At 41.5% G+C, this 15152-nt stretch overlaps 1 protein-coding gene across 5 annotated transcripts; it reads right to left on the reverse strand.

Moving 5' to 3' along the window:
* Positions 1–2694: 2694 nt before the first annotated feature.
* Positions 2695–14446, reverse strand: OAT (ornithine aminotransferase). Of its 5 annotated transcripts, none has more exons than XM_032445449.1 (11): positions 11545–11639; positions 11132–11252; positions 9455–9681; positions 8342–8566; positions 8108–8203; positions 7352–7479; positions 6321–6443; positions 5877–6005; positions 4688–4801; positions 4127–4271; positions 2695–3659 (listed from the first exon to the last, which is right to left on the reverse strand). In XM_032445449.1, exons 2-11 carry the CDS (start codon positions 11134–11136, stop codon positions 3499–3501), a joined length of 1353 nt encoding a protein of 450 aa, XP_032301340.1. In that variant the 5' UTR covers positions 11137–11252; positions 11545–11639; the 3' UTR covers positions 2695–3498. The 5 variants fall into 5 exon arrangements, with proteins under 5 accessions (XP_032301340.1, XP_032301341.1, XP_032301339.1 ...); XM_032445450.1 differs by lacking the exon at positions 11132–11252 and adding an exon at positions 9860–9953 and having other exon boundaries at positions 11545–11629; XM_032445448.1 differs by lacking the exons at positions 11132–11252; positions 11545–11639 and adding an exon at positions 14319–14446.
* Positions 14447–15152: the final 706 nt, after the last annotated feature.

Consider the following 15152-nt stretch of genomic DNA (forward strand, 5'->3'; position numbering starts at 1 on the left):
GTGTTACTTCAGTTCTTTGGGAAAGAAAGCCTCTTTTTATCCCCTCATCCTCTTTCTCAGATGTTCCTACATCGCTATCAATCTAACACCAACAGCAAAGAACTGCCAAGTACTGATCATGCTAGAGATAGAGGAGCCGGTCTGTGCTGTTCCCTTTACCTGAGATTAGTCCCGAGTGCACAGCACAAGCTGCACTTTGACACAGCACCCAGAGACCAGACAAACCTGGGTCATGCTTTTGTATTTGTAAAGACAAAAGCAAACCCTCAGGAGTCAAGAGCTCCAAAAGCAGCAAGCTCTTCGTGTAAAGCTGAACTTCTGGCTCCATCTGCTGCCAGAAAGATGGAACAAGAACAGGCATTAAAAAAGGGGAGAGCGGGGAAGTTTGACTTTGTATTACGTGATTTCATGCCAAGAGAAATGTGTGTATTGTTTGGCAAAGAGCACAGGTATATAGAGCTTGCTTTGCTCGCTTCTTCACTTCCTATGGAGTTACAAGGCAAACTAATACGTTATGGAATGTCTTACATGTTTTCTTTGCACGTTTCACATTCTATATATCACACTAATTTGTAAATGATTTTCAGTTTGGCATCCTTCAAATTAAACTTTGGCAGAGCTATGGTACAACTGAGCAACGTGTAGAACAAGCACAGAGCCGAAAGCACCCAATTCCTGGCAATGAGCAGTTAAATGCACTTTAGTCGTCTACATTTCTTTATGGTAATAAAAGCCCTGAAGAAAATTTCTAACACTAATTAAAACCTCAGACAACAAAACTAGAGGCTGATTTACAAGCACATTATCTATATGAGCAGCCCTGAGTTGCAGAGGTTGAAGCTGTGCCAATGAAACCTGGCCAAATCTCAGTTTATGCTCGCTAGAAAATGGAAAGAGAAGCACTTTACATGATAAAGTGAGCCCTTTTCCTGCCCTCTCCTCCTCAAAACACGTGCTACATATCAAAGGCAGACAATCTAACAGCCTATAATCTCACCCCTTAACACACTAGAAGAGGAGGAGCTCAAACGTTTCCTTTGGCCATGTCAGTTCTTCCTGTTGTCTCACTGATGGCTTCTGAGATGTTGTTTATTGTTATTGAAGCAGAAGCTGGCTGATGGCAGGGTTAATGTGAGGGAAAAGTCCTGGGTTCCACTCTCTAAACAATATATGCAATCATGTTCTTGTTCTGACACTGAACATGCGTAAGGCTGGCACCCCAGTGCATGTATTTGGGTTCCAAACATACCTACTGGCTCTGCAGACTTCACCATCCTCAACTCTGCTCCCAAATTCCTGAGCTGCTTGGGCAGGTACTGCATACCTTCCTTCCCTACGCAGTAGTTGTGGCACTGGGAACAACACTGAGAACTTTCAGGCCAAAACGGAAGATTCCACAATTGACTCGTCATGAATAATTGCATTTTTAGGATGACAGGTTTTGATTCATCTTCAGAAAGGCTTTACATACCTTGATTTTCATAAGCTTGTCAAGGAAATGTAACTGTGGGATGAACGGAAAGTCCAGAAACCAGTCAGCAAGGGTCTGCTGTAGAAACAGAATGATCCTCAAGTTCCATGCAGACTTGGCCTAGTCACTCTGCAGCCAGAAAATGGACTGGACAAAATTAGAGCTCAAATTATCACCAAAAGCCAGAGAAACCTTCTCAGTATTACAAGGTGAAATACAATAAATCAGACCACAAAATTTTACATGCGTTATTATTGCTTATTACAGGAATCTTAAAGAGCAAAAGAACAGCTTCAAAGATGTTCTTTAAAACAATTTGCACAAAAGGAGCCTGCGAGCACAGGCTGAGAAATTAAAGTATTATGACACTGCAAGAAAAAACAAACCACAATACTCAGGTGCGTGCTGCAGTACAGCAAAAAAGCCATATAAACCAGATCAGCATCAGTGAGGGCAACAGCTGGAATGGTGAATCACAGGAGAGAAGCAGGAATGTTCAAGGGCTCTAGAAAGTGCAATCATCTCAGAAATGTGATTTTCATTAGAGAAACAGCAATGGCTGAAATAGAAGTAACAGCAATCTTTATATATGTAAAAGACTGTTGTGCAGAAGGAAAGTAACCTCTTCTCTGTTGACCTGGTAGATAGTATAAATGGGCTGCAAGAGAGACATGTAGAGAACACGGTAGGGGATTTGCTGACAGCAAGGACAGGGAAGCACACACTATCCCTTACAAAAATGAGGCCTTTCCAAACAGAGCAAGTATTATTTCATCCACGTATAAAATAAGGTACATGCTCATCTATGCTGTGATGTGAAACAGATCAGTTCACTTCTATAAACTCCATTCTCTTTAAAATATTATTGAAATTAGAATAGAATTGTTTACCACATCCAATTATCAACATGTGCCTGTATTTAACCCCTATGTATTTAACGCCTATACTTGGCAAAAGCATCATTTTACTTTAACAGTCATTGATCAGGGTTAAGACTCAGCTAAAACCAGCTCAGCTAGGTAATAAACACAAAAACCAACCCACTGTAAGAATAGTAGCCAGCTCAGCAGCTGCATGAATACTTGGGGATCCAAGAGGCACAGAAACACAGAAGTACTCATCCTGAATAAAAAATACAGCAAAAGCTTCCATATAATGACAGAAAAATGCAGACTGCAGAAGGCAGAGTTTGATGTGGCCCTGGACAGAGGCAACCACAAGTATCTGTGAGGTTTGCTGTTTTTAATACTTTGCAGATTTAAATTGCACATTCTTTTTAATACAAGGCATGTTTTAATAGAAACATTCTGATTATAGAAAGTCTTCTAACAGTGAAAACAGATCTGTATACTGAGAGCTATTTTACAAGATTGCAAAGCCAAACACTGAGATCAGTCTAGAAAATAGCAGCTCTGGTTATACAATCAAAATGCTTTATGCACAGAATACAGCCTGATTCTTGGACACCAGTATAACAACTGGTCAGTCAAATCTACCAAGTTTTAGGATGCTTTGTAAGCTACAAATGAGAAACAGGAATTCAGCCATAACTGCAAGTGCTTCCACGCAATAGACATTAAACCAGGAGAGGAAAGTGCCAGTCTATGTCAGACTGGACAGTTCTATGAGAGCTCAAGAGCATCCTACCTAAAATATATATCAATGTATACGTTAAACTTTGGCCAAGATTTTCAAGAGTTAAATAGATTTCTACAAATGTCTCCCCTCAAATATTCTGATTTAACAGTTCAGTAAGCACCAACTAGATAAACAGAACCTCACAATTTCATTTCCAAGTATACCAAGATTGGGAGCTCTTTAAAATCATTATTAGTTTTCTCTACAGCCATTTTTATGTAAAGACATCAATATATTTTTTCCCCTCACCCCTTTAATTGTTTATTTTAAAGAGCAAAGTCCTTTTAGATGAAATGAATTTAGGATGTTTGCTTGACGAGCAGGCTTCCATCACACACATCTCAACAGATCAACTCAGGTCAGCCAAACACACTTCAAAAGCCACGTGTTCAGAAAGACAGAATGGTCTTATGAATTATTTCGATGCACTCTCTGATTTCGTCCTCTTTAATGACCAGTGGTGGGGCCAGCCGGATGATATCACCATGTGTGGGTTTGGCAAGGAGCCCATTATCACGCAGCCGCAGACACACCTTCCAGGCATCATAGTCTGCAGTTAAAGGAAAAGCACTTACACTGAGGCAGAAAAAGGGGCACAATTGTAGCATGTGGTACAGAGGGACAGACTGTAAATTGCTTGCCATCTAGCAGTGAGAAGATGAAATAGCACCTGTTCCTTCTCTGCAGGAATTTGTCACTTTAAGCAGTGATGACCAAAAGAAATAATAGTAATTGTCAGCTCTGGCTTTTAAACCATTTCCTGATGTACTTCGAGTTTCTCTCTAGAAACTTGTCCCCAACCACTGACTGTTCCTTTCTTATGCCTTCCTGTATTCATTGTAATCATCTACCCATCCTGGAACAAAGAACCTCAGCTAATCTTCCATATTCTGATAGGGAGAGCTTTCCAGATTTGGACAGTTTTCTTCAGGTGAAGGGACAGCAGGGTCTTTGTGTGGTGCTCAGTTCACCATGAGGCCTGAGCATTATTCAAGTCAGTGAATTCTACTTCCTTACCTTTGGTTTCCCGAATTACAATTGCATTTAAAAGTCCTCTTCCTCTGACACAAGTTACAATGTCAGATGGTGTCTTCATGAGCTCATTCCTTAGTATGTTACCCATTATTTCTGCATTTTTAACCAGGCCTTCTTCTTCAATTACCTAAAGGAAAGTCAGATCTACAGTCAAATGAAAGGCACTGCATTTGTTTTAGTCACCTATTCCAGCATGGCACAATTGCTGACACACAAAAGCTGATTAATCCAGAGTGTCAATGCAAAGGCATCACATCCAAGACAATTAACATTAAGTCTTCACTCTTTCCTGTTTACCTTGTAATTTTTCAACTATTTTTTTTTTAAAGGAAAAAGAAGAAAAACAAACAAGTTAAAGGGAAACCTCTACAGATTCAATCTGTGAGTTTGTCCAAGTCCATGCAGTGCAGTCACTACCATTCACCTATACTTAAAGATATATTTCTACTGGCAGCACAGCCAATAATGTTATTTAAATGAAGATCATATCAGCATGACACCCTTTCTCCTTTGTAATCTCAATCTCTACTGAAACACACAAACCTCCAGTGCTGCCAGTGCAACACGGCAAGCGAGGGGATTTCCTCCGTATGTAGATCCATGTTCACCAGGCTTAATAGTCAGCATAACTTCATCATCGCATAATACTGCTGAGACCTAGAATAGAAAGGTCAGCTAATTCATTTATGTATATATTTAGAACAGTAAACTTAAACCCCTCTGAAGCAAACTTTTCCTTGGGGCTCAGGAAAGGATCATTTTCATCCTATAGCAATGTATTACATTCACATTCCTAGCTCTGTGCAAAGAAGGGTATATCTGACTATCACATAACAGCTTAATCCTTTCAAATACACTTAGCTGTACTGGTAACATCTAACTACAGCCGAGATGCATGTCTCCAAAAACAAATATTATTTCACAAGTTTAAGTTTCAAAACACAGTTTAACAGCTCAGAAATCAAGAAAACAGTTCAAGGCAGGTTGAAGCTTCCGGCCTAATCAGCAAGAAATGAAGTCACTCCAGGAGGACAAACTCGGTCATGTGTGCATGGCAGACAAGTGAACCATGCCACATGTTCAGTAAAACTTGTAGATACAATGTTTTTAATTATTTCCCCCCCCCCTTTTAGAAAATTACTTTTAAAAATTTCATTATTGCAAGAGATCATCTCTCTAGGGAACATATAGAGACACTGACTGGTAATTCCAGAACAAAAGGCTGACTACTGGACACTTATTTTCCTGATTTTATCAAACTGAAGAAAACTGACCTAGACCAAATTGACTCAATTAATTGACAAGGGCCAAAACACCTACAAAGATGTCTGGGCTGTGTTAAAAGATGAGTGACCAGCAGGGAAGGGGAGGTGATTGTCCCCCTCTACTCAGCTCTCGTGAGGCCCCATCTGCAGTACTGCATCCAGGCCTGGGACCCCCAGTACAGGAAGGATGTCGAGTCTTATGGTTGGACTAGATGATCTTCTAGGTCTTTTCCAACCTTGATAATTCTGTGATTCTTAGAGTGGGTCCAGAGGATGCCACTAAAATGCTCAGAGGGCTGGAGCACCTCTCCTATGGAAAAAGGTTGAGGGAACTGGGTTTGTTTAGCTTGGAGAAGAGATGGCTCAAGGGAGACCTCATAGTGGCCTTCCAGTACTTGAAGGGAACGTATAAGCAGGAGAGAAGTTAGAAATGATTATTCAAGGAATGGATAATTTTTGTTACTTACAGGATATAAGCCACCAGAAAGTGCCTTTCCAAGAAGAATGATGTCAGGTCTCACATTTTCATGGTCAACAGCTAGCATTTTCCCTGTTCTGGCTAATCCAGTTTGAATTTCATCAGCAATAAACAGAACCTTCAGAGATAAAAAGGAAAAAAATTAATAATCCACAGTAACAGGGAATGACTTTTCACACTCATTCTTACTTGAGACAATCTAGCAAAACTGTGCAGAGGCAGTGAAAGACTTTCTAGTTGTGTTACAATGCACACTCTTCTTGCACCTTCCCTATGCCTCCTGGAGAGGCACATACTCTGAGATATCACAGCTAGTAAGTGAACATACCATCCTATTTCTCACTGACAACTTTAGCATAAAAAATTCTCTTCTACAGGAAGAATACTTTGAATTCTATCAGAACAAAGATTGCTGTTATAATGAATTCCTTACGTTGTGCTTTGTGCAGAGGTCCCGTACTCCTGTAAGGTAACCTTTGTCAGGAACGATCACACCTGCTTCACCTTGAATTGGTTCAACCATGAAAGCTGCTACATTGGGATCCTGAAGCGCTCGCTGTAAGTATGGTATGTATAGGAAAGAGGTTTAATTTACAAACGTGGAATTGAACATGTATAACAAAACGTAGCTGAAACTCTGGGTTTTAATCCTGAATTATGATAACAGTCATCACGTCAGGCTGTTACCCAATTTCCAAAATAGAAGCCTATGTCACAGTTTGACTCAAAACATCAGCTGGTGTGTTTGCTCATGGGAATTAGAAACCTTAGAAATTGCAAGGCCAGACAAGCAGATTATGGGATCAGTTCATGAATTACATCAGAAGCACATCTGGTTTTATATGAGCCCGTGCAAGACAAACAGTTACTCAATGCTTTCCCAGTTCACCTCAAGCAAAAATGAACAGAGCCTCTCCAGAGCAAATCTGTCATCTTAAAGCAAAGTCCACGGCTACATTCTTGCATTATCAAGCTCTACAAGGTTTAGAACTTGCAGTAATTTGAGTGAATCACCAGCCTAGTATGGTTTTAAGGATGCTGTAAAACTGGCAAGACTCACAAACAACTGCATGGAATTCTAGTCCTCCAGCTATTAGATAATCCAAGAACCAATAACATTTTTGACAAAAGTAATTCAATATAACAATTTCTGAATCCAAGTCCAACTTAGGAATACATTTTGCCTTGTGAATGTATAACATAAATTCCCTGACAGTTTATTTGCTCTTCTTTATTTATACATTGAACATCTAAACAAGGGGAACAAAACAGATCCTGTGGTTTCCCTTTAACTCTTAAATCAAAACCAAAGTAGAAATCATACACATTTCCTACATCTAATTTTGCATGTATATTTCTCATATATACCTAAATATATACTTATCGTGTGCATTTCAAACTGCAAACCTAATTTTCCTACCTTGCTGTTTACTTAAGAGACACCTATAAAATGTTTTCACGTACCTCAAGAGCTGGGAGGTCGTTGTATGGGATCAACTCAAAACCTGGCATAAAGGGTCCAAATCCATCATAACTGGTGGGGTCTGTAGAACTTGAGATAGCAGACATTGTTCTGCCCCAGAAGTTGCCAGCTAAATAAGAAATATACATACAGTTAATATTTAGTTGACAAAATTACAGTGCACTTTCACCTAAGACAGCTGACAGATACTTCATCCTCAACCAAAAAATGGCAAACGTACCCAATTTTAATTGGAAAGAGACAGCTGAAAACAAAAACCAATGAAACTCTGCATCTTAACAGCCAAAGAGCAGTTTAAAGAGCACAGAGGATAAATGCAGCTTCCATTTGACTTCAGGCTGCCATTAGGCAATTTCTGACAACTAAAGAGGTTAAGTAGTACAAATAATCTCTACTTTATATATTCAACTGCTGTTTATAAAGCATTATAAACCACTTCATTAACCAAGGTTTCCTTCCTGGACTTAAGCTCAGTGTTGCATCCTCCTTGCATGAGCTGACAGTACCAGCAGCTCCTGGCAGAGCACAACATCTGCCCTCATTGCTTCCTGATATACCTACTTCAACGGAGACCTGAAATCAATTTATCACAGGGATTATATTTGTATCTCCTGCTTCTGTGATCAGAATATCATGCTGTAATCCCTACAGTTATAGGAGAGAGTGTTACAGGCCAGTGTCTAGAACTGTCAGCGTCCTGAATCCATACCTCAACTCAGACCATGCTCTTAACATACCTGCAAAAATAATCTTTGCTTTGTATTTTGGAACTCCTTTCACAGTGTATGCCCACTTGCGAGCCAACTTACAGGCTGTTTCTCCAGCTTCCACTCCTAAAATAAAAAGAGGTACCATCATCATACTAGTACATGAGACAGGTCATTGATGCAGTATCAAATGCATCAGTGCAGGCCCAAACTCAGGGGCAAGAAAAATAAAGTAGAAATATCATTTTTTTTTCTTATTTTTACCTGTGTTCATTGGAAGAACTTTGTTATAATTGAACATCTTGGTGACAAATTCCTCATATTCACCAAGAACATCATTATAGAATGCTCTAGATGTAAGGGTCAGCTTTTCAGACTGAGCTTTCAGGGCGTCCACAATCTTTGGGTGACAGTGGCCTTGATTAACAGCACTGTAAGCACTTAGAAAGTCAAAATACTTCCTGCCTTCGACATCCCACACATAAACACCTAGAAAAACAAAGGGATTGTAAATAAATAAGAGATAATAAATGATGTAAAGCTGGGAGTTGCAATGCTACCTAGTCAGGAATAAAGGGTACTCTTACTATTCCCTGGAGAACTCAGGTATGACCACAAGAGGCACTCTAACTGGAATACAATTGATAAAGAAACTGGGAGCAAAAAGGTGGCGCAGAATATAGAAGTGCCAATGAGCAATCAAGAAAATAAGAGTTTCTCATATAAAGCTACTATTCCACTAAGTTATTAAATAGCATGAGAACATTGCTTCCCCTCCAAGTCTCTGGTTTGGGTCCTAAGAAGAAAACTAATAAGAACCAAAGGCCATAAAAAACAAACAAAAACAACCCACATAGCCTCAAAACTTAAGAGGCTGATCTGTAACATCAAAACATGTAGCATGGAGACACACTATGATAAAGTGATTCAGAGTTTAACCCACAGAGGAAGATAAGCCCCTTAAATAAAGTGAAAAGTAGGAGTTAAATTTAAACGAAGCAGTAATGCTGGAGCAGTAAGCAGTACTTAATTGAGATCCAATACACCTTTCCATGTTCACATTAACAACCTTCATACAAGGTAATAGAAGAAACAAAGATGCTCAAGACTTTCTTGCTGAGTTATGCTGAATTAAGAAGACATCAGAACTCTTTAAATCATTTTAGGTATCATTTTAGCATGATACCAAAAGGCATCAAGCACTATTAGAAATCAACTGTCTTCTTTTTGGTCAATTACTCAATGCACACCTCTACCACCCTACCAAAAAAAAACAAGCAACAAAAACAGACTGAAAGCTCTGAAATTGCTTAGGCCAAAGGCATTGCACACACACCCCCCCCATCTACATAGCCCAGGGAAATTAAATTAAAAGACCTTTTCCCCTCTCCAGAGCAACAGGCAGCGGGTGGTAATTGTGGGCACCATATTTTGCCTCACGCTCGAAGATGTAATCAGAAGAGGGAGGTCCTTGAATGGTTTTCTTTGTAGCTACTGAGGTAGCAGAGCTCAGTGAAGCATGAACACCTCTGCACAGAACAGCAAGGCTTGGGGAGCGGATTAGCTTGGAAAACATTGTTGACTGCAGGTATGTCGTAATTGATCTGGAAGGGGAAAAAAAAAGATCAGTTAATGATTAGCACGGACAGTAGTTCAGAACAAACATATGACGTGATTTAAGTGGTTTTACTGCCAGAAATACAAGTTTCTCAACTCTCCTGCATTTCAACCAAGACATCTCATATAACAGTACTGACTTCAAGCTCAGGTTTGGGTTCTTACCTATTTTAATGTGCACTCACAGCAACAGTAAGTTAAGTGTGCAACAATGGAAGTGTATGAGCAGCATTCTTCTCCTTTGTGTCTTAACTTCTCACTAAATACATTAGTATAAGCTACAATTAGTAGAGCAGGGAAACGATCAGAAAGGCCTAGAAAGAACAAAGGATTATTTCACATACGTCCTGTTCTTGCATAAGAGAGAGAAGAAGCTTCATTTAGTCTAGATCTCAGCCAAAATTCCTGTCATACTTTGTTGAAAACATCAAAAACATTAAGTGAGAGCTTGTGTTTCCTCCATGGCTTCACCCCAGTCAATGTAAAGATGGACCCAGAGAAGAGAAGCAGCTCAAGAGTGGTACCAGACCCCGGGGACAGAAGACAACCATCATAGCAAAGTTGATCATTTTAGCAAGACCACAGATGGTCACAGCTGAGGGCGGTAGTTGTGCACATCACACTTTCAAACTGGGAAGGGTAGTATAGAAATGAAGATTATAACAACAAGCACCCTGATTAACCAATGCAGCCTCCTCTGTAGCAGACTCCATAGCAAGCTAATGAGCTTTCTAAATAACATTAAGACTGACTCACCACCTAACAGTGAAAGCACACTGCAAAACCTAACCAAAAAGAGATTTATTAAATATTTAAAAGGAGAACACGGAGGTAGTTTATACAATCAGACTGTTGTTCCAGGCTGCCTGCAGAGACAGAAATATTAAGTCACAGACTCATTCTAAGTTTATTTTGGTAAAAGAATGCATTTTGGATGTGTCAGCTTAAACAGGCACTGGTTTTTTCAGCAGTATCCTCTATATTATTCTGCTGCTTCTCACTTCCCAGCAAAGCCAGAACATTTTCTAGCTATACTGGACCATTTGAGTCTCTGGGAAGAGTCAGCAGCCTCTGTTCCAGCAGGGGACCAGCTGCTCCTGAACCCAGTGCATTTTACCAGCTATCCCCAGCCCTGTTAAGTATTAGCTATTTGTGTTAATACTTCAAGACCATACTCAATGCTTCTGCACCCAAGATTTCCGTCAGAAGCTTAGCTCAGCAGCACAGCTCACATCTCCAACCAGCCGAGCTCCCTCAACTCCCATTGGTCTGCACCACCCTGCCCCTGACACGCCTCCATGGCACAGCAGCTAATTCCCTGATAAGCTGCTCTAGTTTGGGATGCTTTCCAGATACAGCTACAAGGAGAGCTGGAAGGAAATGAAGCCCTAACCCTAATGAAGCTCTTGCCTGCCTTGTAACAGAGAGCTGCCTTACTGCATGTACACCACCAGCTTGAGGTTGTTGTTCTGCTTCTTTCCAGGGCTTGGACTCGATGATCTCTAAGGTCCCTTCCAAGGGAAGGTGAGAAAACCTTCATTAGAAATCCCTCGCAGAGCTGTTTGGAGAAGCAGCCTTTGAATCATTGGAACATAAGGCAGAGCAATAAGAACACAGCCGGAGCACAAAATAACGTGAAGATAAAGCTGATAGCGAAGATAAGCAAAGCAACATGAAGGGAAACATTAAAAGTGGCGAGAGCGAGGCCGCACACGGAGCGGGCAGGCCGCGGCCCCGCTCCCCGCCCCACCCAACCTCCCCTCGCCGCCCTGCCGGTGCCATGGGTGAGGTGATGGCTGAGGGAAGGCGGATGAGCCCCATGAGCCCCGGTTTGCCCCGCTGTGCGGTACCTGCTGCCGCTGTTCCCGGTGCTGCTGCTCGGTCCGGAGCCCGCGGCGAAGAGGCGGAGGCGGCCAGCGGTAACTGTCACTGCGCCTCACCGCCCAGTCACACCCTACCTGCACGCCGCTGATTGGCTCCCCCACGCCACCGCACCCTACTCTCCCGCTTTCTATTGGTCGAAAGGAGAGAACTCCCTTCTCTCAGCCAATCGGAGCGCTAAGCCGGCACAACCCCCTCAGCGAGTCCAGCCCACTAGCAGCTCCTCTCAGGGCGGCTGTCCCGGCCCGGGGCCGTAGGAGCATCTATAGGCCGCCATGTAGCACCGCCACAACATTGGGCTGCCACAGCGACCCGGAGATACGCTTTAATAGGCACACATAGCCCTGATAAGCCTGTTGGTGCTTACAGAAACAGCCCGATATTGTCGGAATGCTGTCACATCTCAGATGGCAGGAGCAGCATTGCTTATGCGTTGGGAGAGGAAAGCAAACACTGCAATGTATTCATGGCTGAGCTGGAGAGACTCACAAATAACCCTGAAGCAAGAAAGGACTCGTTTCCTTGTGGATTATACAAGGGGGAGGGGAAAGGCTTATGTGCATTAATACAGATATAATACAGAAAGCCTACATGTTACATGCAAATATTCTTTGTTTTTTGAAGCTGGCATAGGTTGTCTTCAAGATAAAACCCTACAAGTATTATAGTATTTCCTGTCATTAGGAATAAACGATAATCAAAAAGCAGCTTAATGAGTTACCTGCAGGTACCTAAAAGACTCCACATGATATAACCAAATCCCTCAAAAAAATAGAAATATCCACATTTCTCAACAATCTGCCCTACAGAAAAGATGAAAATCTTGACCTACTTGAGGAAGGAGGTTATTATTTTCATTCTGCGTATCCAGAAAATACTGTTTGACATATATGTAAACCACAAAGTCACATGAAGGAATAAGTTAAGTCATGCCAGTGGTTAGGAGTAATTCTGCAGCTCTCTGTCTGGCAGAATTGCTCATTGAAGTCATTGGGAATTAAGTATGTGAAGAGACTGAGGAGCTGCATCCCAGTTATTATCATTATTTTCTTCTGCTGAGGTAGGGACTGTATTCTTGTACCCTTGAACTACTTCTGGCCTCCCACATGGGTGAGGCTGCACAAGCTCTCCAGGTGGAATATGGTGGCCCATGTGTAGCACAAGTAGAATGATAGCTTTCCAATCCATTCCTTGGTGGTGGTTATGGTAGTACATCACTTGGCTCAGAGGAAGTGTTACCATAGAACACAACCTACACCAGGCAGCAGGCTGGGTTTGTAGTCCTCCCAAGTCACGAGGCTCAATGAGTAAGTCCATTATTAGCCAAAACTAATAGTGCTAATGGACACAGTCCCACCCCCCTCCCTAACTCTAGGAAAGCAACCCTGCTGCACCCCTTCTTTTTCATTTACTATAAGATAGCAATGAATACAAGCTATTTCAAGAACTTTCCTACATGTACACTTCCATCTTTCACTTCCATCAATAAGATTTAAATTCATATTAATTCCTGAGATAACCTGGTATATAAGAACTGCTTCCTACAGCCCATGGTTGTGTTGTTCTGCTTGTTTACTGACAGCAGGATTCTACATTTCTTGTGGGACCAGAAAGTTCAGTCTTTCCCGCAGCACAACTAAGAGCTTATATGTTGTAGCATGTCAGAACATAGAAACAACAGACTGTAATTCATGCAAAACATATTTGCCTTTCAAGCTCAGTTGGAGGTTTCACTTTTAGTTCACATCTTCCAAGATCATTTAGATAAACATAGCACTGCCCCTTCAAAATCAGTGCTGCTTTTGTCAGGTGGATGCCCCCTAACCCAGCTTAAAGTGCCATGAATGAAGCTTGGAGATGATAGACCCACTGCAAGATGGACCCTGAGCTACTGAGCCTTCCCCACTTTGCTTGTCATATGTTACAAAGATTCCAACAGTAATTTCTTAGATGACAACATGGATAACTGAATTATAGAATTTGAATAGTCACTGTCTTCTGCTAGGCATTTTTTTCCATATGCTTGAATTTCTATCCAGTTATTTCCCTCTGCAACTTATTGATGCTTATATCCAGAGCCTTCCACAAAGGAGATGTGATGTTATCTACATGTGAAACCAAGACTTAAGGGTGAATTATAGCCTATTTCTAGAATCTGTAGGCAATAACATGTAAGACCTAAGTGTGAGATCTACAAGCACAGCAAGTGGGCAGAAATCTGAGAGTCCACAAGACCCTGACAAAAAGCAATTCCTAACACAAGAAGGAGAAAAAGCAAATCTAAACAAACCTAAAGAATATTAAAGCAAGACTAAACTACATGGAATTCAGGCTTTCAAATGCCTCACGTGAGCTTGCTTCCTCCATGTACCAAAGTACTTTGATTTGGTCCTACAAACCTTCTGAACATCCACCAATTCCACTCTTGCATTGTATACTGACAGTGACTTTTATATTCCAGCAACTGCTTAACCTGCTCTTCAGACATTCAAAACCTAACCAAGCTGGCAACATAGGAACACACAGCTGTGTAACAAGAATGAACTCCTTGTCAATTAGGCAGATCTCAGAACCAAGCCCTGAACATCTGGTTGCACTTCATCATCAGAGCTTGGAAGCTCTCATCAAAATTCTACCCCAGCACAACCCCACAGGGCCCAGCCACTCATAAGAGCTGTCAGCCAGTGGTAGTGCATAAACACACACCAAGAGGTGTCAGCACAGCACTAAGGAGTGACCTTACCTGAGAGGACAAGAGTTCACCTCGTCTGACTCACAGTGCACTGTGCCAGGTGCTTCAGGAGCCACAGATGCAGAACCCAATGTCTTGTGAGGTCCCCATTTTGTGAAGTCCATACATCCCCATATATACTCTCATTCTGAAAAAGGAAAGAGAAATGAAGCCACTACTTCAAATAACAGCACCAGAACAAGTTCTGTGGTTAAAAGCTACCACAATGGATCAGCAGTGAGACATTTAAAGGTATAAAATACTTCATATGTATTGGATTTACACACAGGCACAATATATTTGAGAGTATTTCAGTGTATCAAAGGTTGCTGGGTGAAAAAGCCTGAACACCCACTGAATCACTCTGTATTGTTATGACATGCCTAAGCCCCACGAAATGCCACATTTTTAATTGCATGCATCACGTGGTATTATAAGGAGAAGAAAACATGATGATTAACTTAATCTGCTTTGGGAGCTCCTCAGTGTTTGAAGATGGAAAACAAGAGAAATTGAGGTTAATATCTGTGCTACAGTAGTAAGCAAATAGCAAAGGCTGTAGTGCCAAGGGCTGCAGGAATCACAGAGCCAAGCTGCAAAATGCTACATGGGAGGCAAAGGGAAACCTGTGACATAGTATCCATGGTTTATATATAAAACAGATATACAAAGCAATGGTTTATGAAAAAAATGAAGGGGAAAAAACTGCTTACCTTCAGGACACCTCAAGGAGGCAGGATCTCCAGCAACAGAAACCTGCACCTCCACTGCCAGCTCTTAAATGAGGGCTGGGAAGGGGTGGGTCCTGGCTCCAGGCCTTCTGGTCACTCAGCTGTATTGCATGCA

The sequence above is a fragment of the Coturnix japonica genome, chromosome 6 (assembly GCF_001577835.2).
Source record: "Coturnix japonica isolate 7356 chromosome 6, Coturnix japonica 2.1, whole genome shotgun sequence".
NCBI lineage: Eukaryota > Metazoa > Chordata > Aves > Galliformes > Phasianidae > Coturnix > Coturnix japonica.

Excerpts from the sequence above, each read along its gene's own strand:
- OAT (XM_032445448.1), bottom strand. The coding sequence starts at position 14,431 with ATGGACTTCACAAAATGGGGACCTCACAAGACATTGGGTTCTGCATCT. Across the intron at positions 7,480-8,107 it reads AGCAAAGATTATTTTTGCAG|CTGGCAACTTCTGGGGCAGA; the intron begins GTATGTTAAGAG and ends TTTCTTATTTAG. Across the intron at positions 3,660-4,126 it reads TGTAATTCGGGAAACCAAAG|ACTATGATGCCTGGAAGGTG; the intron begins GTAAGGAAGTAG and ends CTTTAACTGCAG.